The sequence below is a fragment of the Nicotiana tomentosiformis genome, chromosome 6 (genome assembly GCF_000390325.3).
Source record: "Nicotiana tomentosiformis chromosome 6, ASM39032v3, whole genome shotgun sequence".
Classification (NCBI taxonomy): Eukaryota; Viridiplantae; Streptophyta; class Magnoliopsida; order Solanales; family Solanaceae; genus Nicotiana; species Nicotiana tomentosiformis.
The window spans coordinates 82,406,267-82,430,987 of record NC_090817.1 but is presented as its reverse complement, the minus strand read 5'-3'; the positions used below and the strand labels follow the sequence as shown (position 1 = coordinate 82,430,987).

The window sequence follows — 24,721 nt, the reverse complement described above, 5'->3', positions numbered from 1 at the left end:
AAAAAATGAACCATCAAATTTTCACCAGTTACATATAGCTAGAATTTTGATAGATAAGAACAGTGTTGTAATGTTTGTAAGATTGTTGTAAGATTACAATTAGCTAGTGGGAGATTGTTGTAAGGTTTGTAATATGCAAGTGCAGTAGTTAGGTGTATCAGTATAACTAATTACAAGATGCCATCATATTTCTAAAGATGAAATCTGACTATATATATTAACAGAACGACATGCGTGCTTGCTTTTTAAAAAAGAATATTGATGTCACTTCTGTTGGTATTATTATATTTGATAATCAAAGCCAAAGATTTCTGTTTGGTCCCTTTTTTCTTCTTTACTTCTTTTGTCTTTTGTTAAAGACAAAGTTCCTTCATTGGTCGCGGAAAGTCTTTTTCTTCTCCTTATATTGAATTCCTCTTTGTCGGGCTTGTAAAGAGCTAGTAAAAGGTAGTGGTCTCGCGCACATGAAAAATTGGTCCTGAAGGCAAAACAAGTCGATTTGCCCCCAACCCACCCACTAGCACGCGAGATATGCGTGAGACCTAAGATTTTGCTAAAATTATTTTACATTTTTTGTGTCAAGGAGAGAAGCTTACCAGAAAGTGTCCAAATACATGCTTACCAAAATTCATTATCTTACCGTCTGATTTATTACTTTGTAACAACTATGTGGTAATTGCTACTTGAATTCTTGTAACTCCTAACCCCAATTTAATTCTCTTGTAACAAACTCTAGCATCTTATCTATATTAGAAGCTGTCTTGTGGAGTTTTCAATCACATAAAAAGACACCTTCATCTTCTCTTCTTCTTTAACTGATTTCTGGGCAATTATTTTGTGCAAATTCCAAACTACCAGCCACGAGTGCACGTGTTTGGAGGTGCTGTGGAACCTTGGGGAGCGACCGATCTTAACGATTTACACTCAGTCGGGCCGAAATCACTTTCAAGACAGTGACTTGCCACGACACAATATTTTTCCTTCTTGTTCTTGGTCAATATTATCTACTCATTTTTCTTGCAACTTCCAGACCCCGTAAGGGCGTAATCTGTTATATATATACATCTCCAATGTCAGGCGATCACTATTTTGAAGAAGTGATTTAATTTCTTTAAGTCGTTTTCTGTCTTGAAATCACTATTCTGAAGAAGCTAGCGTTAACATTTCTCTAAGTCTTTCTTCCTCTCTTAGCTTCAATATTTCTTTCTTCTCTATTATTTTTGTATCACGTATTACTACTTGCTAGTAAAGGGTGATTGATGCTAAAATCAATCTTTCTTCATTCAGTTTTGACTTTTGATTATGCTAATATTTTTTATGCAAATATTTTAACGTAACTACGATACAATGAATCAAGTAGTAGTACTTATTTGTGAAATTAATTTATATAACAAGACAGGTAACCAGATGTGATTATTACGGGTCCCGTGGACTCATCACCATGCAAAGTTATCACTGTCAAGTCAAAAGATCAATTATAGAAACCTCGTATGAAACTTCGAGTTCATATTTTTACTAATTTCTGTTAAGTGGATGAGGTTTTCAAATATGAATCCATATGAATAAAGCATATTTTAATTAATTAATTTGATCAAATCCTTTTTTGAGTGTCTCTTTTCTATCATTTGTCCGACTAAATATTGATATGTTATCTTGGGTCAATTGGTTTTTTGGCCTTTTACAAACTTGTTTTTAGTTTTATGACCCTACCTTTTTTTTTTAACACATGAGAAGTTTACTTTTACACGTACGAGATTTTTCTTTTACACGTAAGAGATCTATAAAAGACATTTTCTTAAATTAACGGCCTAAAACCTCGTTATTATTATATTTGACTAGAAGTAGCATAAGATTCCCCATATGGCCCAGACTTTTTCTTTTAATATTTAAAATAAATAGTGGCGCGATATAGTACATATTTCCTTGTGTGTGTGTGTATCCAACCGTTAGCTTATAAATATAGTACATTCGTAGTACTATAACTTTGTGTGAGTCATTGAATCTGAAAAAGTGCAAAAGTCGAGGCCGTGCACGAGATTGATCAGAATAAGTTTGATGTTTTTTTCAAGTTGCTGTTCATAGTCAAGCAATGTTCTATCAAATTGGTGACTTTTCTTCGGTCTGTTCTTATATAACCTAAATAAATATCGATTATTAAAAATCTCTAATTAAGTATTTTATTTCTATTTGACTCAGTATTACTACTCTTCTCTACTGTTTAAAATATGTTCATGAACCCTTTTAGCGAAGAACTGAAAAGAGTACATGACTTGCATGTGAAGTTTTGTGTATCTTACTCCTATGTGTTACTCCTTCCACTTTATTCTATATAATACTCTTTCCTTTTATTCTTTAAAAAAAAGTATTCTTATATGTGAAAACTTTTAACTTTAAATGTTTAATGATATGCTTTCAGCTTTTATATAAACTAGTCTTAAAGTACGTGCGATGCACGTGTTTGTTGAGTCAATAACAAAAAACTATTGATAAACTATATTCTTCATCATACAAATAAATATTAATATCGTGTTTTAATTGAATTAAAATAATTTCAATTAGAAATTTTGAACTAAATATTAAATAATGTGCCAGCACAAGTTGCTCCGTATTTGAACAAAATTATGATTTTGGTAAAAAGATAGTTAGAGGTTATACTATTTAAAGAATGGTATTTTACTAATCTTTTTCAATTTTAATTTTTTAGAAGTTATGGGTCTTCATTGTTTCCTTCTTTTTTTTTTTTTTTGGTCTTCTTGATATGCTTTTGCCTTCTATCTTTTCATCTTTAATTTTTATTGCATCAACTTTTACAATTTTGTGTAACTCCAATATAATTAAACATCTTTTGACATGATGCCCTCAATTTATGGTATATATTTTGAAAAGAAAGATAGATTTTTTTATCCATACTTAGGACCATTTTACGATAAAAACTATTTCTGTTAAAAAAAATAGTAGGTTAGATAAAATATGGACTATATATATTTATTGTATTGTAAAAATTAGATGAAAATGATATAACATTTTGAGAGATTAACTCTATATATTTTGTATTATCGCAACTCGCAACCAACCTAGTATCTTGTAGCTTCAAAGAGTGTTATATTACTACTCATGTTTTTTATTGTTAATATCAAACATCTCATATATTGAAATATATCTAAAAGTCATACATAAATAAGTTGTTATTGCATTTATGGATATATTCTTAGCACTATAAGAATAATTCTTTACTTTTTCATATTCTTATAATAGCTCATCTATTTTAAATTATTTAAGTGTACTTGCTAAGGAAAATAAAAAAATTCTTTATATTGTTAACTTTTCAGTAATAAAAAATTAAAAACAAAAATTAATAAAGTAATAAGAATTGAGTTGCATTGGTTGGGAAAATATTTTTTGATCTCGATAGAAAATATGGCAAATAGGTTGCAACAACAATTTGCTAGCTAAAGACTTTGAGCAAAGCGGCAAAGCGCTTGAAAAGAAAAAAGAACAAAAAATTTATTTTCTTAATTCGGTTTGCTTCAAATAAGGAAATTAATAATTTTTAGAAAGTAAAATATTAATTAATTTTAAAATCCTAAATATTAGGAGAGTAACCTAAATTATAATGTTATCCACTATAAAATCTATTTTTAAAGGATAAAAAAAGCGAACGACATTTTGCTAATGGCCTTCGTACTTTTAATATAGTATAAATATCACAATAATCTTTAAAATTATTGCTTTTGATATATATGCCAAAAGTATTTTCTTTCTTAACCTCTGCCGGTGCCTATCTAACACAGCATTTAAAATGAAATGAAGTAAATATAAATGTATTTGAAATGATTATTTTATGTTTAGATCTTACTTAGTGCTCTGTTAACCGTGTTAGAAAATGAGATCAGAGTAATTATAAAAGTTGAACAGTTATTGGTTGAAATGCGCATTAGAATATTCGACTTATTCTATATCATTATTGTCTTACTTTTGTATAATATCTTTCTTGACTAAAAGGGGGAAATAATAAAATAACTTTTGGTTCCAAATTTGACCAATTTGCTTCCTCTCCAAGTATCTCCTCTACAGTCTACATACAAATAGGAGAAGAAAAGACTTCTAGGGTGTGTTTGGTAAAAAGGAAAATATTTTTCAATTTTTTCATGTTTGGTTGGCTTAAATGTTTTAGAAAATATTTTTCTCGTGATCTCATTTTCTTCCAATTGGAGAAAAATATTTTCCCTATCAAGCGAAATAAAAATATTTTCCAAAACTCTTCTTCAACTTTCCCCAACAAAATAATGTAGTAAAAATTATCTTCTTTCATTTCAACAAAAAAACACTTTATTTTCATGATGTTGAAAAAGTATTTTCTTTCATTTCAATAAAATGATGTAGTAAAAAATACTATCTTCTTTCGTTTCAACAAAAAACGTACTTTCTTTTCATGATTTGAAAAAATATTTTCTTTTATTTCAACAAAATAATGTAGTAAAAAGTATCTTTTTTCATTTCAACTAAAAAGTACTTTATTTTTATGATATTAAAAAAGTATTTTCTTTCATTTCAACAAAATGATGTAGTAAAAAATATCTTCTTTTCATTTCAACAAAAAAAGTACTTTCTTTTCATGATGTAGAAAAAATATTTTCTTTCATTTCAACAAAAGAGTGTAGTAAAAAATATCCTCTTTCATTTCAACAAAAAAATACTTTATGTTCATGATGTAGAAAAAATATTTTCTTTCATTTCAACAAAATGATGTAGTAAAAAGTATCGTCTTTCATTTCAACAAAAAAAGTACTTTCCTTTTATGATGTAGAAAATATATTTTTCTTTCATTTCAACAAAATAAAAATGAGTATTTCTTTCATGAAGTAAAAAAGTATTTTCTTCGTTTCAACAAAAAAATATTTTCTTTTATGATGTAGAAAAGTATTTTCTTTCGTTTCAACAAAATAATGTAGTAAAAAGTATTTTCTTTCGTTTCAACAAAATAATGTAGTAAAAAGTATTTTTTTTTATTTCAACAAAAATATTTTATAAAAAAATATTTTTTACTCTAAACAAACACTAGAAAATATTTTTTCCGAAATTTTTTTTCATTTACCAACCAAACATAGAAAAATAAGTAATAAAACCACTCATTTTCTAAGAAAATATTTTTTATGGAAAATATATTCCTTCGTGCCAAACACACCCGTAATCTTTGGGGACTCGGAAAGCAAGAAAATTTTTGGGCAGAGACATTAATTGTTCCGGATGGTTACTACATCAGCTTTAATTTACTGCATCAAAATTACTAAATTATTTTTACAACACAAAAATTATTTAATTTTACCTATTATATTAGAAAGTCATTAAAAAATAGTCACTCTTTGATCTTCCAAATGATAAAGTTCCACATAAATGAAATAAAGAGGCTGTTATTTAAATCCAAAAAGTTAAAGCTCATCTACTAACCGGAATCCAAATATTGTATAATTAGATTCAAGCGACCAAACTATGGCGAAAAAAAGGGAGACAAAAATAGGTATAACGCATTAATTTAATGCGCTATGTATGTCAATTTATTTTTTTACCAGACAGCGTTAACGTCCCTCTTTCTTTGTTCTTGAAATACACGTGGCACAGAAAAAATAGATAAAGAGAATTTAATGTACTAAACAATAAGAAGTGTGCTGGGTGGTGTAATTGTTAAAGGCTAGAAATAAAATTGGTTTTGGCCTTCAAGTCCAAGGACAACAATTTTTTGTTTTTTTATTTCTTTTTTATTTTTTTTCATTATTTGGTTTAAGTATTTAGATATAAATACTTTAATATTTATAATTACTTTTTAATGTAACTAAAATCATTTAATATTTATTAGAAAATTATGATTTTTGAATTCATTTAAAGTATAAAAAAAAGCCTTTTATTATTTTGTTAAAATAATCTACCGATATTTTTAATAGTTGTTATTTTGTATTATATGCAAAACAAAATTCTTTTTTTTTTCTCTTTTTATTTTCAAATTAGAATTATGAGTTTTATTTTATAGTTAAAATTTCCATAAGAGAATTTTAATTAATATATACAGTTTAATCTATTGCTTGGATTTTTTTATTTTTTAATATTTTTCTTTTTGAATTTAATTATTAAAATTTTAGTTATATTTACACTATATGAATTTTATTAATCAAAATTCTAATTATATTTTTATATTTTTTCTTAAATGTATTTTTTATTTCTCCTTTTATTCCTTGGCTATTGTAATTGTATTATCCATTAAAAAAATTTAAATAAGAATATGGTTGTTCTTATTATTAAACTGGTTATAACCATTTAATTTTTAAAATTATAATCCATTAGGATTATTATTAGCTAAGTAATGGAATATAATTCATATATTTTTATTAGGAAAACTGATTGAATGGTTGCTCGTAGACTAAATTTTTTCTAATAAGAATTGTCCTTAACTAAACTGATTATAACCATTTAATTTATGAACAACCATTTAATTAATTTTTCTAAACTAAATTTTCATAAACTAAACTGTATTATAATCATTTAGTTTATGAACAATCATTTAATTAATTATCCTGATAAGAATATGAAAAACATAATTCATTACTTAGCTAATAATAATTCTTGGTTTATAATTTTAAAGATTAAATAGTTATAATTAGTTTATATTTAATAATAAGAAAATTATAAGATTTATAATTAGAATTTCGATTAATAAAATTCATATTGTGTAAATATAACTAAAATTTTAATATTTAAATTAAAAAATAAAATAAAATAAAATAAAAAATTCAAGCAATAGATTAAACTGTATATATTATTCTCTTATGAAAATTTTAACTGTAAAATAAAACTCATAATTCTAATTTGAAAATAAAAAAAAAAAATTATTTTATGTATAATACAAAATAACAACTATTAAAAATATCGATAAATCTTATTGCTGCTTACCAACTCTATAGCTAGCCTTTGACCATTACACTTCCCTATACTCTATTTTTCTTGTTGTACATTAAATTTTCTTTATCTGCTTTTAATGGCCATGTGAATTAAAACAAAGAAAGAGGATACATATTTCCCCCTTCTAACCATAGTTTGGTTAGACAATATTTGGGTTCCGGACTCAACAAATGTAGGCACAGAATACTTGTCAAAAAGCTAAGTGGGAATGTGGCTCAGAGCAAAATGCACCAATAAGCTGCACACACTGCACAGACACAGACAAAGATAGAATATGACCTGGTTTGATGCAAGCCATGACCCATGTTTGACTGGCTCTAGCGGGTTAAAAACCTGGACCCGTCAAGCTTTATCTGATCATCACTTTTAAGTTTTAACATTTAATTTCTTTGCTTCTTTTCTTCTCCTTCACAGAAGGTTCCCTTTCCCTTTTTCTCTTGGCTTAGTATTGACTCCTTGGGCTTTAATATTCATATCCTCTTCGCATTTTTTTTGCCGTTTCATTCTCTTAAATAAAAGTGAGAGAGTGCCTCCCATTTTCACTTCATCGCGCAACTTCTCTTTAGTCTAAGGTACGCACACCAGTAGATAGAAATGTTTGTAAAGCTTTTGTTTTTCAAGTTGAGATTTTTGTGATGACTGATTCTGGTTCCCCCAACTTCTTCAGTTCTCAATTGGGTTTTTGTTCCTCTCGATGTTATTACTCTGTTGATTTTTTCCAGGCTTATGGAGTTTCTTATCTTCCTTTAGAAACTTTTTTTTTGAACGAAAAAAGAATCTAATCTTATGAAAGAGAAATAAAAATTAATGGTGTTCACATTTTTTTCTTTCCAGTTTGGTGTTTTGTGCCTGGCTTCTCTTTCGTGAAATTTGTAACTTAGATTTGATCTTCGTTCTTTCAGTTCTTTTTCGTCTTCTTTTTTTAATTATTTATTTTCGTGTTTTGATTTTGAGTCATATTGTTATTCATTGCTTTGATTCATTGGGTGATATCTTTAATGTTTGCTTTGATTCATTGGGTGATATCTTTAATGTTTGTTTTGATTTATTGCAATTAATTAGCTTAATGTGACCGAGTTTCTGAAAAGTCTTAGGTTTTGTTTCCACCCATTATCTGGTTCTTCTATTGTTTTGGAGTCTTATATCGATATTAGCCAGTATAAGTTTGCTTATGATAAAAGAAATAGTTATCACCTTTTCAATATATGCACAGCTTAGTATATTCTCATTGTTTATTGCAACCCAATGAAATTTTGTTTCATCCCTCTTTTCTCCTTGTAATATTTTCCTCCTTTCTCCTTTATTTGTAGATTGTGCACGTCTATGGATCCTCGGTTCAATCCGTTGCCTCATCCAGTAAACACTTTCGAGTTCGAAGATCAGATCAATTTGTCTAGCTTTGAGGAATCACTGAATCATCCTCTCAGTTATACGAATGACTATGTAGCTTTTGGTGCCCCTTACAATACATCAAGCCCAGACGTTGGTAACTTTGCTCCATCCTCAAATGTGAGCTCGGAAGTGGACTCTCCAGATGATCACGACTCTGATTCTCTATTCAAGTACCTTAACCAGATACTAATGGAGGAGAATATTGAAGATAAGCCCAGCATGTTCCATGATCCGCTTGCTCTAAAAGCTGCTGAGAAGTCCTTCTATGAAGCCCTTGGCAAGTCGTACCCTCCTTCACCCTATCGTACCTCTGATTATGTTGACCATCAGTTAAAAAGCCCAGACAGCATTTTCTGGAATTCCAGCGAGCATAGTACAAGTAGTAGCAATACTGGTACTAATTCCACCGATACTCAATGGGTTGTTGATCCTGGAGAATCTAGGTTGCCTGTCGAGAGTCATCCATCGGAATACAACGTCCGACCTTTGGTGCAGAGTAACTCAGAGAGGTCCCGTGGTTCTTTAAATAACTTCAATAATTCAAATGCCCATGTGGACTCTTTAGTAAATCCTAATGTTGTTTCAAATGTATTTACTGATAGTGAGTCCATCTTACAGTTCAAGAGAGGGATGGAGGAAGCTAGTAAATTCCTTCCAAACCTCAGTCAATTTGTCATCGATTTGGATAATTATACATTGCCTCCAAAGATGGAGGAAGTATCCAAAGAGGCTGTCGTCAAGGTAGAGAAGGATGAGAAGAATCACTCACCTAATGGCACGAAAGGAAGAAAGCATCAGTATCCCGAGGACAGTGATTACGAGGACGAAAGGAGCAACAAACAATCAGCAATATATGTGGAGGAGGTTGAGTTATCAGAGATGTTTGATAGGGTTCTGCTTTGTACAGATAAGGGGACAGGATGTGGTGATGTCAAGTGTGAGATGCCATCTGAAGTAAACAAAAGTTCAGATCAGAATGGACAAGCACATGGATCAAATGGTGGAAAAACTCGTGCTAAAAAACAAGGGACTAAAAATGAAGCTGTGGATCTAAGGACTCTCTTAATTAGCTGTGCACAATCTGTTGCTGCTGACGATCGCAGGACGGCAAATGAACAGCTAAAGCAGATCAGGCAGCATTCTTCACCCACAGGTGATGCATACCAGAGGCTGGCCAGTGTATTTGCAGATGGCCTTGAAGCTCGTTTGGCTGGCACTGGCACTCAACAATATGCTGCCCTTGCCCCGAAAAGGATCACAGCTGCTGAGAAATTGAAAGCATACCAGGTTTACCTTTCGTCATGCCCGTTCAAGAAAATATCAATATTGTTTGCAAATAAAATGATCTTCCACACAGCATCGAATGCCAGGACATTGCATCTCATAGATTTTGGTATAACATACGGTTTCCAGTGGCCAATACTCATCCAGCTTCTCTCACAGATACCTAGTGGGCCTCCAAAGCTTCGCATTACTGGAATAGACCTTCCCCAACCTGGCTTCAGGCCAGCAGAAAGCTTAGAACAGACAGGGAGCCGCTTGGCAAAATATTGCGAGCGCTTTCATGTTCCATTTGAGTATAATGCGATAGCTACACAGAATTGGGAGAATATTAAAATTGAAGACTTGAAACTTGCAAGTGGCGAGACTGTTGCTGTGAACTGTCTTTTTCGTCTTAAGAACCTATTGGATGAGACGGTGGTTGTGGACAGTCCAAGGGATGCAGTTCTGAGCTTAATTAGAAAGATGAATCCAGATATCTTTGTGCAAGCTGTAGTCAATGGATCTTACAGTGCACCCTTCTTTGTCACTCGCTTCAGGGAGGCCCTCTTCCACTACTCAACTCTCTTTGACATGTTTGATGCTACTTTACCCCGTGATGATCAGCAGAGGTTGCATTTTGAACAAGAATTTTATAGGCGCGAGGCAATGAATGTAATTGCTTGCGAAGGGTCCGAGAGGGTTGAGAGGCCTGAGACATATAAGCAGTGGCAGGTCCGCAATATGAGGGCTGGATTCAAGCTGCTTCCCTTGAACCAACAACTCATGCAGAAGTTAAGGTGCAAGGTAAAGGGGGGATACCACCGAGATTTTGTGTTTGATGAGGATGGTAATTGGATGTTACAGGGTTGGAAAGGCCGGGTAGTATGTGCTAGCTCGTGTTGGGTGCCAGCATAGAAGTATCTGAAACACGTTCATTGTCAAACTCAAAATCCTGAGGTCTCCAAAAAGATCATGGGAGGACTGCATTCATGCATGAGATTGCACTTCTGTATTCAGCTGCTTTGGCCGGCGGCACAATTTTCTTTTCAGTTCATAGGATGCTGTTATGTAGCCAAAACCGATGTGTTATGTAGCCATTCTGTACATAATGTTGTCCCTAGAAAGGATTGGTTTTTGCTAATCTTGATTAAGCTTAGTATGGTGAAACACATAGTTGAAACTGTTTGTGCGACTTAGCTTTGCTTGTCATGTCTCCTTGTGATCGTTCTGTGTACAATTGGCTAACGACTGGTAGTTGTTATCTATCTACGTTCTCTAAAATTAGCCTAATGAGGTGTGTTGTCTAACATTTCAATTTTATGTATCAAGGAGAAAAAGGAGAATTTTGAAACCCATTATGTTAAAACTTTGTTTCCCTTTCCAGTTCAGTTTTTTGGTTTTAACAAAAATGTCACTAGTTTCTAGGATAAGATACATCTTTTGTCTTGACAAAGATAATCTTATGGTGACTATGGTAGTTGCATAATTTCTCATATCTTTTCTTTTTTGCTCTCTGACATATTCTTTTTTTCCCTAGCAATTGAAAGGGAAAAAATGTTGACCAAATTAACTTTTAAATTTGTATTTTACCTTCAATTTTATGAATTTCATGTTAAGCCCCCTTTCATTAAATTAATAGATAAAGCGTAATATTTGAAGCAATTCTCCCTCCTTTTTATTGTTCTTTCTCATATATTTGGCATTAGTTCTCTCTGGGTTTCCTTCTTACCACGTAAATATTCTTACGATAATATAACTCTTTGATGAACTGAAAGAAAAGAATCTGTTCTACTATTGATCTATTTAACTAACGAAAAATCACTAAATTAAATAAATCCGAACCTACTAGAAAAAACTAAAGAAGACATCTCAAAGACAGGTTATCACATGCTTTTAAGATTAAAAAAACCATTATAAAAAAAAGATAATGTCAGTAAGAAAGATATCATTAATTACGAGACAAGTTTTATCCGATATTTGTCCTGCACTATCTTTAAGAAAATAGGAATCTTGATTTTATTTACACTGCAGTTTAACCTTTTATTTGATTCTTTTTATTAAGAGCGTAATAAGGATTAGAGGTACAAGTTTGATTCTTTTTCTTGTGCCAAACAAGTGTAAATATTTATGGTAGTTACTGGTTTCCAGAATATTTACCAACTCTAATACCTCGCTCGTAGAATTGGGTAAACGTAAATCATTACATTTAAAAGTTTAACTATTAAAGCGAAAACACTTTTTTATATTCACAACTAAAATGATAAATTATTAAATGGTTTCAATATCTTCATTCAAAATCACTAATAACACTATGTGGAATTATAAAGCCTCAAATAGAATGAACCTGGTCCATAAAATGAAGTCAATTTAGTTTGGACTAAACTGCATTGAGATATGTAATTTGACGTTTGGTTTGGAAGACATATTTGTCTTTTGGTTTAATAATTGACTTATTACAGTATAGTGTCTTCTTACATCGTATGCTGCCCTTTTGTTTTGCGCTTGTCATTTTCTCTGACGCTTTTACTATATTAGACGGTCCAATTGATAAAGCAATTTTAAGTGATTACATACGAAAAATAGATGTCCATAATTGTGTAGTCCCCGTGATCCATCATGATATATGTTTAATTGCGTCTTTGTCATCTGTATCTGCGGGAAATTTCCTTAAGTAAGGGTAACAAAAAATTTCAATAGAAACAGCAAGCAGTCGTCTAATTATTTAAGATGAGAAAAATGAAAGAGGAATCATTCATAATTTTTTTTATAAATATTTAGTCACTTTGAATAGTCAATTTTCTTTTTCAAAGTAAATATGTTTCACCAATATCAAAGTGTTAGTTATAACAAGCGGTATTGCGTTTTGAAGATAGTAATTTCTTAATTGTTGAATTGTTCCTTAGACATTTGTCGTTCAAAAGAATTTAAGTTGTATGCCGCCGTTTAAATATAAATTTCGATGGTTCTAGCATGTTACTTTTTTCATGTTGCAACATTTACTTTAGTTTTTTATTTATTTATTAAAACACTAATTTGAGTTTGGCATTCTAACTTTGTACATGATCATTACTTCATAGCAGCTGAGAGAGTTGAGGAGACAGGGCATCGACTAGCAAATTATTGCAAGACATTTAATGTCCCTTTTGAGTATAAAGCTATAGCTAAGAGATTGGGATTCTATCAAGATAAATAGGGATGAGATGCTTGTAATTAATTGGTTATAAATGTTTCTGATGAACTAACTGGAGGACGAAAACAGTCCAATATAATGGACGATGTTCTAAGATTGGTTAAGCAAACGAAGCCTGAAGTTTTCCTTACGGTCAAAACCGGTTAGTACTTCGTACGAACTGATCGAAATAGTAATGTATTGGATCGAAGATCAGGTTGAGATCCGAAGTCAGGTCATCAAGTTTCGAGCCTTAGGGATCGATCAATATCGAGCTCGATATCATTATCGAGCTCGAATCCAAATCGAACTATGATGAAGTTATCGAGCTTACGAGGCAGAGACCGACCAACACTGTCCCCGAATCAATACAAGGCTCCGAATCAGAATCGAGCTCGAGTCAAGATCGAGAGCTCGAGTCAATATCGAGCTCTTAGACAAGAGCCGTTGCAACCGCACTAGGGGAGAGAATCCTGACAGGAATTATAGAAAAGCTGATTTATCATGGGTCTCCCACTATGTATTTTTAATTGTATCTAAAGTAGGATCCCTCCACTATAAGGGGTTGGTTATTATTTCTGTAAAAACTAAGTTTTTGCTTACATTGTAACTAAAATATCATATACTCTCATACTGAAGAATTATCCTTTTTAGTTTCATAGATTGACTTATCTTGTTTAATCCATAAATCATCCTCTTCTAAACTTTGTTTATTTTCATTCTTTACAGTCAATATTCGATATTTCCATTTACTCTTACGATTTGTGTCAAGTTATACCATATACCCTTAGAACTACGTACAAATTCAACTCCATCCATTTTTTGGGTAAACAGTTTGGCGCCCACCGTGGGGCTAAGGATAACAGTGGTTATTTAATATGAATCCACAAAACACGCCATTTTACGCTTGTTTCCGTAAGTGTTTTTGATTTCGGATTAGCAACGACGAGCTATCAAATAAATGGCCTTACCTATCGACAACGAAGTTGGTCTTTAAGGTGAGAACAACAACTTAACGCCCAAGACCGAAAGGCCGCTTGTCGACGCCGTTGAAGCTCGAGTCGAAATGCCATTAGATGTTAATTCGCATGTGGCCATTGAGGCAAACCTACGTTCTGAACCCGAAAATAGCATCCATGGTGGCACTCGATCTGCAGCTAGAGATACCCATAACGTAGAAGAAAACGGCGTCAGCTTGCGCATGATTTTCGAAATGTTGCAAGCTCAACATGCAACAATAGCTCAGTTACAGAGTCAAAACCAGATACCGAGCAGGACGGAGCCCAGTCCACCCCGAGAAATCGCCCATAGAACGAAACCAGCTATAGTAAGGTCAAATGAGCATGAGTCGGGGACTAATCCCGAAAATGCTAAGATGTTCGAAGAACTGACCAAACGAATAAAATCAGGAGAAAGGAGGATCGAGGCAAACGACAAAAAGGTGGAAACATATAACTCCAGGGTTGATCAGATCCTAGGGGCACCGCCAATATTGAAGGGCTTAGATTCTAAAAAATTCGTACAAAATCCTTTCCCCCCAAGCGCGGTTCCAAAATCGATCCCAAAGAAATTCTGCATGCCCGAGATTCCTAAATATAACGGAACTACTGACCCCAACAAACATGTCACCTCTTACATATGTGCCATCAAAGGGAACGACCTAGAGGACGATGAAATCGAATCCGAATTATTGAAGAAATTTAGTGAAACCCTGTCAAAGGGAGCAATGATATGGTATTATAATTTACCATCTAATTCTATCGATTCTTTTGCTATGCTTGCAGATTCCTTCGTAAAAGCACACACCGGGGCCATAAAGGTCGAGACCAGGAAGTCGGACCTGTTCAAAGTAAGACAAAAGGATAACGAGATGCTAAGGGATTTCGTATCTCGTTTTCAAATGGAACGAATGGATCTGCCTCCAGTCACAAATGATTGGGTTGTTCAGGCTTTCATTCAAGGTTTGAACGAACGAAGTTCGACGGCTTCACAATGGTTGAAGCATAACCTGATCGAGTACCCAGTTATTACTTGGGCCGACGTGCATAATCGGTACCAGCCAAAAATTAGAGTCGAGGATGATCAGTTGGGTTCTGAACCCGCTGCTAGAAGGGACACCAATCGAGAACAAGGTCCGATCAGGGACCGGTACCGACCATATAGTGGAAGTCACAGAATCAATGAATCGAGACGTAACCCCGGACAAGGTAACAAAAAAAGTGATCGAGGTCAAGGGTCTCGGGGGCTGATGAACAGAAATAGGTTCGACAGGCTTACCGGACCTAAGAAAGCACCATATTTATTGGAGTATAACTTCAGCATTGATGCATCCGCCATCGTGTCCGCTATCGGACGCATCAAAGACACTAAATGGCCTCGACCTATACCGATCGATCCTGCCCAAAGGAATCCCAATTAAATGTGCGAATATTATGGCACCCATGGCCACAAAACGGAAGATTACAGGCAACTAAGAGAGGAGGTAGCCTGGTTATTCAATAAAAGGGACCTTCGAGAATTTTTAAGCGACAAGACCAAAAACCATTTCAAAAACAGGGATTTCGGCAAACAAAACGAATAGGAAGAACCACAACACATCATCCACATGATCATCGGTGGCGTCGATACCCTTCAAGGGCCGGTTCTTAAACGCACTAAGACATCGGTTATGGGGGAAAAGCGACCCCGAACTCAGGGTTATGCACCCATATGAACATTGTCCTTTAATGATGAAGATGCAGAAGGAGTCATGCAACCTCACAACGATGCACTGGTAATATCTGTACTTATGAATAAAACTAAAGTTAAGCGTGTGTTAATTGATCCAGGTAGCTCAACCAACATTATTAGATCGAAGGTTGTAGAACAGCTCGGTCTATAGGATCAGGTCGTACCCGCAACCCTCATTCTAAGTAGATTCAATATGGCATGTGAAACCACCAAAGGCGAGATAATTCTGCCGATAAATGTGGCCGGGACCATCCAGGAAACGAAGTTCCACGTAATCGAAGGCGACATATGGTACAACGCCCTTTTTGGAAGGCCATGGATCCACAATATGAGAGTTGTACCTTCGACCCTCCACCAAGTTCTTAAATTCCCAACATCGGAGGGAGTCAAAATAGTGTACGGGGAACAACCGGCCACGAGAGAAATATTTGCCGTCGAAGAAGTAATTTCGATATCCTCACCTCTATCAACAAAGGGGTCGTACTCAAAAAGAGAATGAGATGCCAAATAGCAATCACAGACGTCAACTTCAACCCAACCAGAAAATCAGAAGATTGACGAAGATGATCATCAAAGGGCCCCTCGATCCTTCATGGTCCCCATGATTCCGACGCTACCTAATCAACGATTGAAGAACTAGAGCAAGTCATACTAATCAAGCATTTGCCCGAACAAAAGGTATACCTGGGAACGGGATTAACCCCCGAACTCAGGAAAAGGCTTATTCAATTTTTTATCGATAACATAGATTGTTTTGCTTGGTCCCATTTAGATATAATAGGGATCCCATCGGACATAACGACGCATCGTCTAAGCCTGGACCCTAGGTTCAAACCGGTGAAGCAAAAGAGAAGACCCCAGTCCGAGGTAAAGCATGCGTTCATAAAGGACGAGGTAACTAAACTTCTTAAAATAGGGTACATTCGGGAGGTGAATTACCCCGAATAGTTAGCCAATGTAGTTGTCGTCCCTAAAAAAGGGAACAAACTTAGAATGTGTGTAGATTATAAGGATCTAAACAAGGCGTGCCCCGCAGATTCTTTTCCCCTGCCCAACATCGATCGCATGATCGATGCCACGGCCGGCCACAAGGTACTTACTTTTCTTGATGCCTATTCAGGGTATAATCAAATCCAAATGAACCCGGAAGACCATGAAAAGACTTCATTTGTCACCAAGTATGGAACATATTGTTATAATGTGATGCCCTTCGGGCTAAAAAATGCAGGAGCTACTTACCAACGCCTAGTAAATAAAATGTTCGAGGAACAAATAGCTAAATCAATGGAAATTTATATTGATAACATGCTAGTTAAGTCCCTGCACACAAAGGACCATTTGGCTCATTTGAGGAAACATTCGATATTTTAAGGAAATACAACATGAAGCTCAACCCTGAGAAATATGCTTTCGGGGTCGGTTCGGGCAAGTTCCTCGACTTTATGGTATCGAATCGGGGGATCGAGATCAACCCCGATAAAATCAAAGCCATTGAAGACATCGCCATCGTGGACAGTGTAAAAGCCGTGCTGAGGCTAACGAGACGGATTGCTGCCTTAGGCCGATTCATTTCAAGGTCGTCAGATCGAAGTCACAGATTTTTCTCTCTACTAAAAAAGAAGAACGATTTCGCCTGGACCCCGGAATGACAACAAGCATTAGAGGAATTAAAGGGATACCTATCGAGCCCACCACTGCTTCATACTCCAAAAGCAGACGAGAAACTTTGCTTATACTTGGCAGTGTCGAAAATTGCGGTAAGTGGTGTCCTAGTTCCAGAAGAGCAAGGTACGCAATTTTCCATTTATTATGTAAGTTGAACCTTAGGAGAAGTAGAATCTAGATATCCACATTTAGAGAAATTGGTACTTGCATTGATAAGCGCCTCAAGAAAGTTAAGACCATACTTTCAATGTCACCCTATATGTGTATGAACCACTTACCCACTTCGTAATATTTTGCATTAGCCTGAACGATCAGGCTGATTGGCCAAATGTGCCGTCGAACTCAGTGGGTAAGATATAGAATATCAACCCCGGACAGCCATCAAGTCTCAAATTTTAGCGGACTTCATGGCTGATTTCATGCCAACCCTCGTACCGGAAGTCGAAAAGGAACTCTTGTTGAAATCGGGTACATCATCGGGGGTATGGACCCTTTTCACATACGGGGCTTCGAACGTGAATGGGTCCGGGATAGGCATCGTTTTAAAGTCGCCTACGGGTAGCACTATTAGGAAATCTATCAAAACTACTAGGTTGACTAATAACGAAGACGAGTATGAGGCCATGATTGCAGGTCTCGAGCTAGCTAAAAGCTTGGGAGCAGAAGTCGTTGAAGCCAAATGTGACTCTTTACTGGTGGTAAATCAAGTAAACAAAACCTTCAAAGTTCGAGAGGACAGAATGCAAAGGTATTTGGACAAACTGCAGGTAACTTTGCACCGTTTCAAAGAGTGGACTTTACAATATGTACCTCGAGAACAAAACAGTGAGGCCGATGCACTTGAAAATTTAGGATCATCGGTCGAAGAAGATGAGATCAGCTCGGGGACTTTCGTTCAACTCTCGAGATCCGTGATCGAGGAAGGTCATACCGAGATAAATTCTATAAGCTTAACCTGGGATTTAAGGAATACGTATATTGAATACTTGAATAACGGAAAGCTCCCATCGGACCCTAAAAATTCGAGGGCCCTACGAACCAAAGTTGCTCAATTCACATTGTCCGTAGATGGAATATTATACCGAAGGACATTCGATGGACCATTGGCAGTATGCTTAGGTCCAGGAGACACCGACTACATCCTATGTGAGATTCACGAGGGTACTTGTGGAAATCATTCTGGTGCCGATTCATTAGTCCGAAAAATAATCAGAGCAGGATATTATTGGATCGATATGGACAAAGATGCAAAGGGGTTTGTTCAAAAATGTCAAAGGTTTGCACCGATGATCCATCAGCCCGGAGAGCAACTTCACTTAGTCATATCCCCATGGCAATTCATGAAATGGGGAATGGATATCGTCGGCCCTCTACCTTCGGCCCCAGGTAAAGCTAAGTTCATTTTATTTATGACTGAGTATTTATCTAAATGGGTTGAAGCACAGGCGTTTAAAAAAATAAGGGAGAAAGAGGTTATAGACTTCATCTGGGATCATATCGTATGTCGATTTAGGATACCTGCCGAAATAGTGTATGACAATGGTAAACAATTTATCGGCAGCAAAGTGACAAAATTCCTTGAAGACCATAAAATAAAAAGGATATTATCAACACCGTATCACCCTAGTGGGAACGGATAGGCCGAATCGACAAACAAGACTATCATTCAAAACCTAAAGAAAAGGTTGAACGACGCTAAGGGAAAATGGAGAGAAATTCTACCCGAAGTTCTTTGGGCATATCGAACAACATCAAAATCTACTATGGGGGAAACCCCGTTCTCTTTAGTATATGGCTCAGAAGCCTTGATTCCAGTCGAAGTCGGGGAACCCAGTGTCAGGTTTCGATATACAACAGAAGAGTCAAATCACGAGGCTATGAATACTAGCCTCGAATTATTGGATGAAAAACGAGAAGCTGCTCTCGTCCAATTGGCCGTCCAAAAGCAGCAGATCGAAAGATACTATAATCGAAGAACCAATCTACGCCATTTTAAAATCGGGGACTTAGTGCTAAGGAAAGTCACCCTCAACACCCAAAATCCAAATGAAGGAAAACTGGATCCAAATTGGGAAGGACCGTATCAGGTTCTCGAAAATGTCGGTAAAGGATCTTACAAGCTCGGTATTATAAACGGAAAACAACTACCAAGTAATTGGAATGCGTCAAACCTAAAAAGATACTACTGCTAAGGTACGACCCTCCCATGTTCGTTTATATTTCAAAACTAACCCTTGCATGAGTTTGATCAGGAACAAAGATGGATCATTCAACTCGAAGCCCTAGGTCTGAAAGCACGCGTTGCACTCTTTTTCCCTTAGACTGGTTTTATCCCAAATGGATTTTTCGGCAAGGTTTTTAATGAGGCAACCATAGATCGTGCTAACATAGAACAATTCAACAGTATCCGAGGCCTCTTTACAATTGACCTCGAATACTGGGGGGGGGGGGGGAATTACCCCTCAAATATATGAAGTTTAATACAAGAAAGTTACTCCATAACAACAGGGTTCCGATAGGAAAAATAGTAAGAGCCAAATGGTCAAAATGAACCATGCTCATGTAGTTGGCCCGAGCCCTGACACAAAATATGAACACATGTATAATGACTTACAAAACATGAAAAATTTCCTCTTTACTGATATCTTATATCCAAGAAAAATTCCTCTATTTTGAGATTTTATGTAAACAGGCTTAAAAGTCGACCATTACCCCATAAATCGGGGACTGCCAACCGAAAAATCAACGAGTTCGAGCAGCACTCACTCGACTACTAAGCCTACGGGCTAAACTTATTTTGAGTTCGAGAAATCACTCACTCAACCATCAAGCCTACGGGCTACGTTACTTTGAGTTCGAGCAAGCACTCACTCGACTACTAAGCCTATGGGATACTCTTATTTTGAGTTCGAGAAATCACTCATCAACCATTAAGCCTACGGGCTACGTTACTTCGAGTTCGAGCAAGCACTCACTCGACTACTAAGCCTACGGGCTACTCTTATTTTGAGTTCGAGAAATCACTCACTCAACCATTAAGCCTACGAGCTACGTTACTTCGAGTTCGAGCAAGCACTCACTCGACTACTAAGCCTACATGCTACTCTTATTTTGAGTTCGAGAAATCACTCACTCAACTATTAAGCTTAAGGGCTACGTTACTTCGAGTTCGAGAAATCACTCACTCGACTACTAAGCCTACGGGCTACTCTTATTTCGAGTTCGAGAAATTAAGCCTACGAGCTACATCACTTCGAGTTCGAGCAAGCACTCACTCGACCATTAAGCCTACGGGCTACATCACTTCTAGTTCGAAACACTCGCTCAACTACTAAGCCTATGGGCTACTCTTATTTTGAGTTCGAGCAAATACTCACTCGACCATTAAGCCTATGGGCTACATTATTTCGATTTCGAGCAAGCACTCACTCGACTACTAAGCCTACGGGCTACTTCGAGTTTGAGCACTCACTCGGTTATAAAGGCTACAAGGTCCAAATACGATCATATTGCCTATAGCCTTATGAAAATCTTCATAAGGCATGAATGAAACAAAATCTTCACAAAGCAGAGAATAAAACAGAAGCAAGTCAGGAAAAGAAAAGATCTTTATATATACACAAGAATGTTTACAATGTCCGAACAGGACCTTGCACAAAAAACCAAAATAAAAACTAAGGGCTAAGTTTCTTGGTTATCTACGGGGACAGTCTCTTCTCTGTCGGGCTCCTACCCGCTCTCGGACCCACTCTTTCTCCCATCATCGCCATCATCATCATCATCATCATCATCATCATCATTATCATCATCATCATCGGAAGCCGAGGCTTCAGCATCAGCTTCGAGCTCTTTAGCCCTTTTTATCTCTTCGGTGAGATCGAAACCTCGAGCATGGATCTTCTCGAGGGTTTCTCTCCGAGATCGGCACTTAGCAAGTTCAGCAACCCAATGTGCTCGAGTGTTGGTGGTCTCGGCTACCTCTCTTGCTTGTACCTGAGCAGCTTCAGCATCAGCTCGATAGATGATCACGAATGCATCCGCATCGGCCTTTGCCTTTTCAGTGTCAGATTTGGCCTTGGCAAGTTCGAAGGCCATCCGAGCCTCGAGCTCCTCTATTCTTCTTGCTTGAACCAAGCTCTTCTCCTTCATGCCTTGAAGTTGACTTGCAGTCAATGACAATTGGGCCCGAACAGTTTCTTTTTCTGTAGCGAGATGGTCAATGCCATCTTTCCATCCCATGGTCTCCGCCCTTATTATATCAACTTCCTCATGAAGCTGCCCGATCATCTCGAGTTTCTGCTGCAGCTGTGATATTAAAATATTAGCCTCCGATCCTAAATCAAGCCATAAGATCTTAATATTATCATTACCTGCTCGGTCAGGTCGGTCTGGTCTTGATGAGCCTTGTCCAAATCATCTCGAAGGCCTTTGTTTTCTTCTTCCCTTTGCCCGGAAAGGAGTCTAAGGGCATTCCTCACCTTCGTAACCCGTCGGAGGTCGGCCTAGAACCGATATACTCAGCTCGAGACCGAGAACATGCTTCTCAATGAACCGCCACAGCCTGCGAAGAAAGAAGAAATGAAGTTAGAAAAGAATAGCAAACATAAAAGTAATATCAACGAAGAGAGTTAAAGCTTACCCGATTCAGAGCTTGCTGCACTTCGGAAAAAGTAGGGAGAGTGGGCGAGTCTCCGATTACTATTACCCCAAGCGACTTGCTTGGGGCGTTCTCCTTAGTTCGGAGAGCTTCAGGACCGGCCCCTTCCGATATACCCACCGTTTGTTGACTTCGGTAGGAAGCATTCTCGATCTCTAATGATTCGGGGACTCTAACCGAACCTTCCTCCAATATCTCCTCAGTCCGAGGCAGAGCTTTATAAATTGCCATCAATTCAACTGCCTTTGGGGCATCGATGGTTTTCTTCATTCGGGCCACTAGCACGTACCCGTCGTTTTCTTCTTCTTCTTCTTCTTCTTCTTCTTCTTCTTCTTCTTCTTCTTCTTCTTCTTCTTCTTCTTCTTCTTCTTCTTCTTCTTCTTCTTCTTCTTCTTCTTCTTCTTCTTCTTCTTCTTCTTCTTCATCATCCCTTAGACGCAGAACTAATTCTACGGTCAAAGGAATGGCATTATTCCTCGGCTTACGAGCCATCCTCGTCTTTGGTTTTGGATCTTCGAAAGCTGAGGCCCTTTTTCTCTTATTATCCTTCACCGGCTTTGGAACAGAGGTCGAAGCCTCTTTCTCGACGGACGAGGGCCTCAAAACTGTATCTTTGCCCACACCTACATACAGGAAAATTTATTTAAGTATATGGAAAGCATCTCATTCGAACTACCAAAGATACGAGAAAGGGGCTTACTATGATTTTTGGCCTCCCATCGGCCCTTTGACAAATCATGCCACGAGCGCTCTGCATATGTGGAGGTCAAAGCTAGATCCCGTACCTAGTTCTTAAGGTCAGGAACTACACCGGGCATCCAGGGAACCGCTGCATCACAAAAAGGGATATCAGTGAGAAAAGAAATTAAAGGGAAAAATAATAGGAGATAACAGCAGAATTACACTTATGCTTCATGTTCCACTCCTCGGGAAAAGGCATATTTTCAGTCGGAATCAGGTCTGAAGTCCTTACTCGAATAAACCTGCCCATCCAGCCTCGATCCCTTTTCTCGTCTATGCTCGAGAACAGAACATTGGTAGCCCGATGCTAGAGTTTTATTAACCCGCCTCGAAAGAGGAGAGGGCAGTACAATCGGATAAGATGGTCGAGCGTAAAAGGCATCCCCTCGATTTTGTTCACAAAGTAACGGATCAAAATAACGATCCGCCAAAAAGAAGGATGGATCTGGCCTAGGGTTATTTGATATTAACGGCAGAAATCAATAATAACAGGGTCGAGGGGACCTAATGTGAGAGGGTAAGTATACACACTTAAAAACCCTTTCACGTAAGTGGTGATATCTTCTTCAGAAGACGGGATTATTATTTATTTATTCTCCTAATTACAATCTTTCTGTAGATGTTCGAGGTGCCTTTCGGTTATCGAACACAAATACCTCGATACTGGCTCACATCGGCCGGGAACCGATGAGCCTTTGTCGACCTTAAAATCAGAGGTAAGAACACACACCCCAAGATGCACTCCTCAGGCCGTGGATCTACCGGTGTTTTGTCGGCGGCAGGTTGTGAAGAAGAAGCTTTCTCTTTCTGAGGAATTATTTTTAATGTTTTCGCCATTTTTAGATTTAAAGATCGAGAATAGAAGGAGGTAACAAAGATTTGGTATTTTTGAAGAAAGATTTTGCAGAGAAGAATCACAGATTTGCGAATGAATTCAGAAGGTGTGAGAAAGAAATTAGAAAATTTAGAGTTTGGAGATGTAAAAGTGATTAAAAGTGAAAAGGGGGTTATTTATAGGTAGATCAATGACGGTTCATTTTCGATAATGGCCGACCATCGTCTGACATGCATTAAATGCCTAGGTAAACTGAACCGACAGGACAGCTATCACGCACGTCATGATCGGACTCGATGCAAACGCCAGTATATATCTAATCGTACCATTAAATAATCATGTCGTTTCTCGCTACATCCTTCCCAAAAAACGAGGGGACTATCTGTATATGGTCAAAACCGGTTAGTCCTTCATACAAACTGGTCAAAATGGTAATGCATTGGATCGAAGATCAGGTTAAGGTCCGAAGTCAGGTCATCAAGCTTCGAGCCCTAGGGACCGATCAATGTCGAGCTCGATATCATTATCGAGCTCGAATCCAAATCGAACTATGATGAAGTTATCGAGCTTACGATACAGAGACCGACCAACACTGTCCCCAAATCAATACAAGGCTCTGAATCAAAATCAAGCTCGAATCGATATTGATCTCGAGTCAATATCGAGCTCTTAGACAAGAGCCGTTGCAACCGCACTAGGGGAGAGAATCCTAACAGGAATTATGGAAAAGCTTATTTATCATGGGTCTCCCACTATGTATTTTTAATTATATCTAAAGTAGGATCCCTCCACTATAAAGGGGTTTGTTATTATTTCTGTAAAAACTAAGTTTTTGCTTACATTGTAACTAAAATATCATATACTCTCATACCGAAGAATTATCCTTTTTAGCTTCATAGATTGACTTATCTTGCTTAATCCATAAATCATCCTCTTCTCAACTTTGTTTATTTTCATTCTTTATAGTCAATATCTAATATTTTCATTTACTCTTATGATTTGTGTCAAGTTATACCACATACCCTTAGAACTACGTATAAATTTAACTTCATCCGTTTTTCGGGTAAACAGAATTGTAATTCACATCATGTGGTACAGGCACTTTTACAGTCTCCCTTTGCTTCTGTATCTGGGGCTTTACTTGCATTTGAAGCTTATTTCCAATCAAACAAATCCGCGTGTTCACTTTTGATAAATGGTAGCACAATATTAGATACATTCACACCATTTAGTTCATAAAGCTTTAAACTTCAACATTCCAACCAACAATTGTATCAACAGCATAGAGTCATATACTGGGCTTCTTTTGCACTGTCTA

The 24,721-nt window shown here is 36.5% G+C and overlaps 1 protein-coding gene across 1 annotated transcript; it reads left to right on the top strand.

Annotated features, from left to right (window-relative positions):
* Window positions 1-7,385: 7,385 nt before the first annotated feature.
* LOC104100854 (scarecrow-like protein 14) lies at window positions 7,386-10,815 on the top strand. Its single transcript, XM_009608203.4, has 2 exons — window positions 7,386-7,523; window positions 8,262-10,815. Exon 2 carries the CDS (start codon window positions 8,275-8,277, stop codon window positions 10,519-10,521), a length of 2,247 nt encoding a protein of 748 aa, XP_009606498.1. The 5' UTR covers window positions 7,386-7,523; window positions 8,262-8,274; the 3' UTR covers window positions 10,522-10,815.
* Window positions 10,816-24,721: the final 13,906 nt, after the last annotated feature.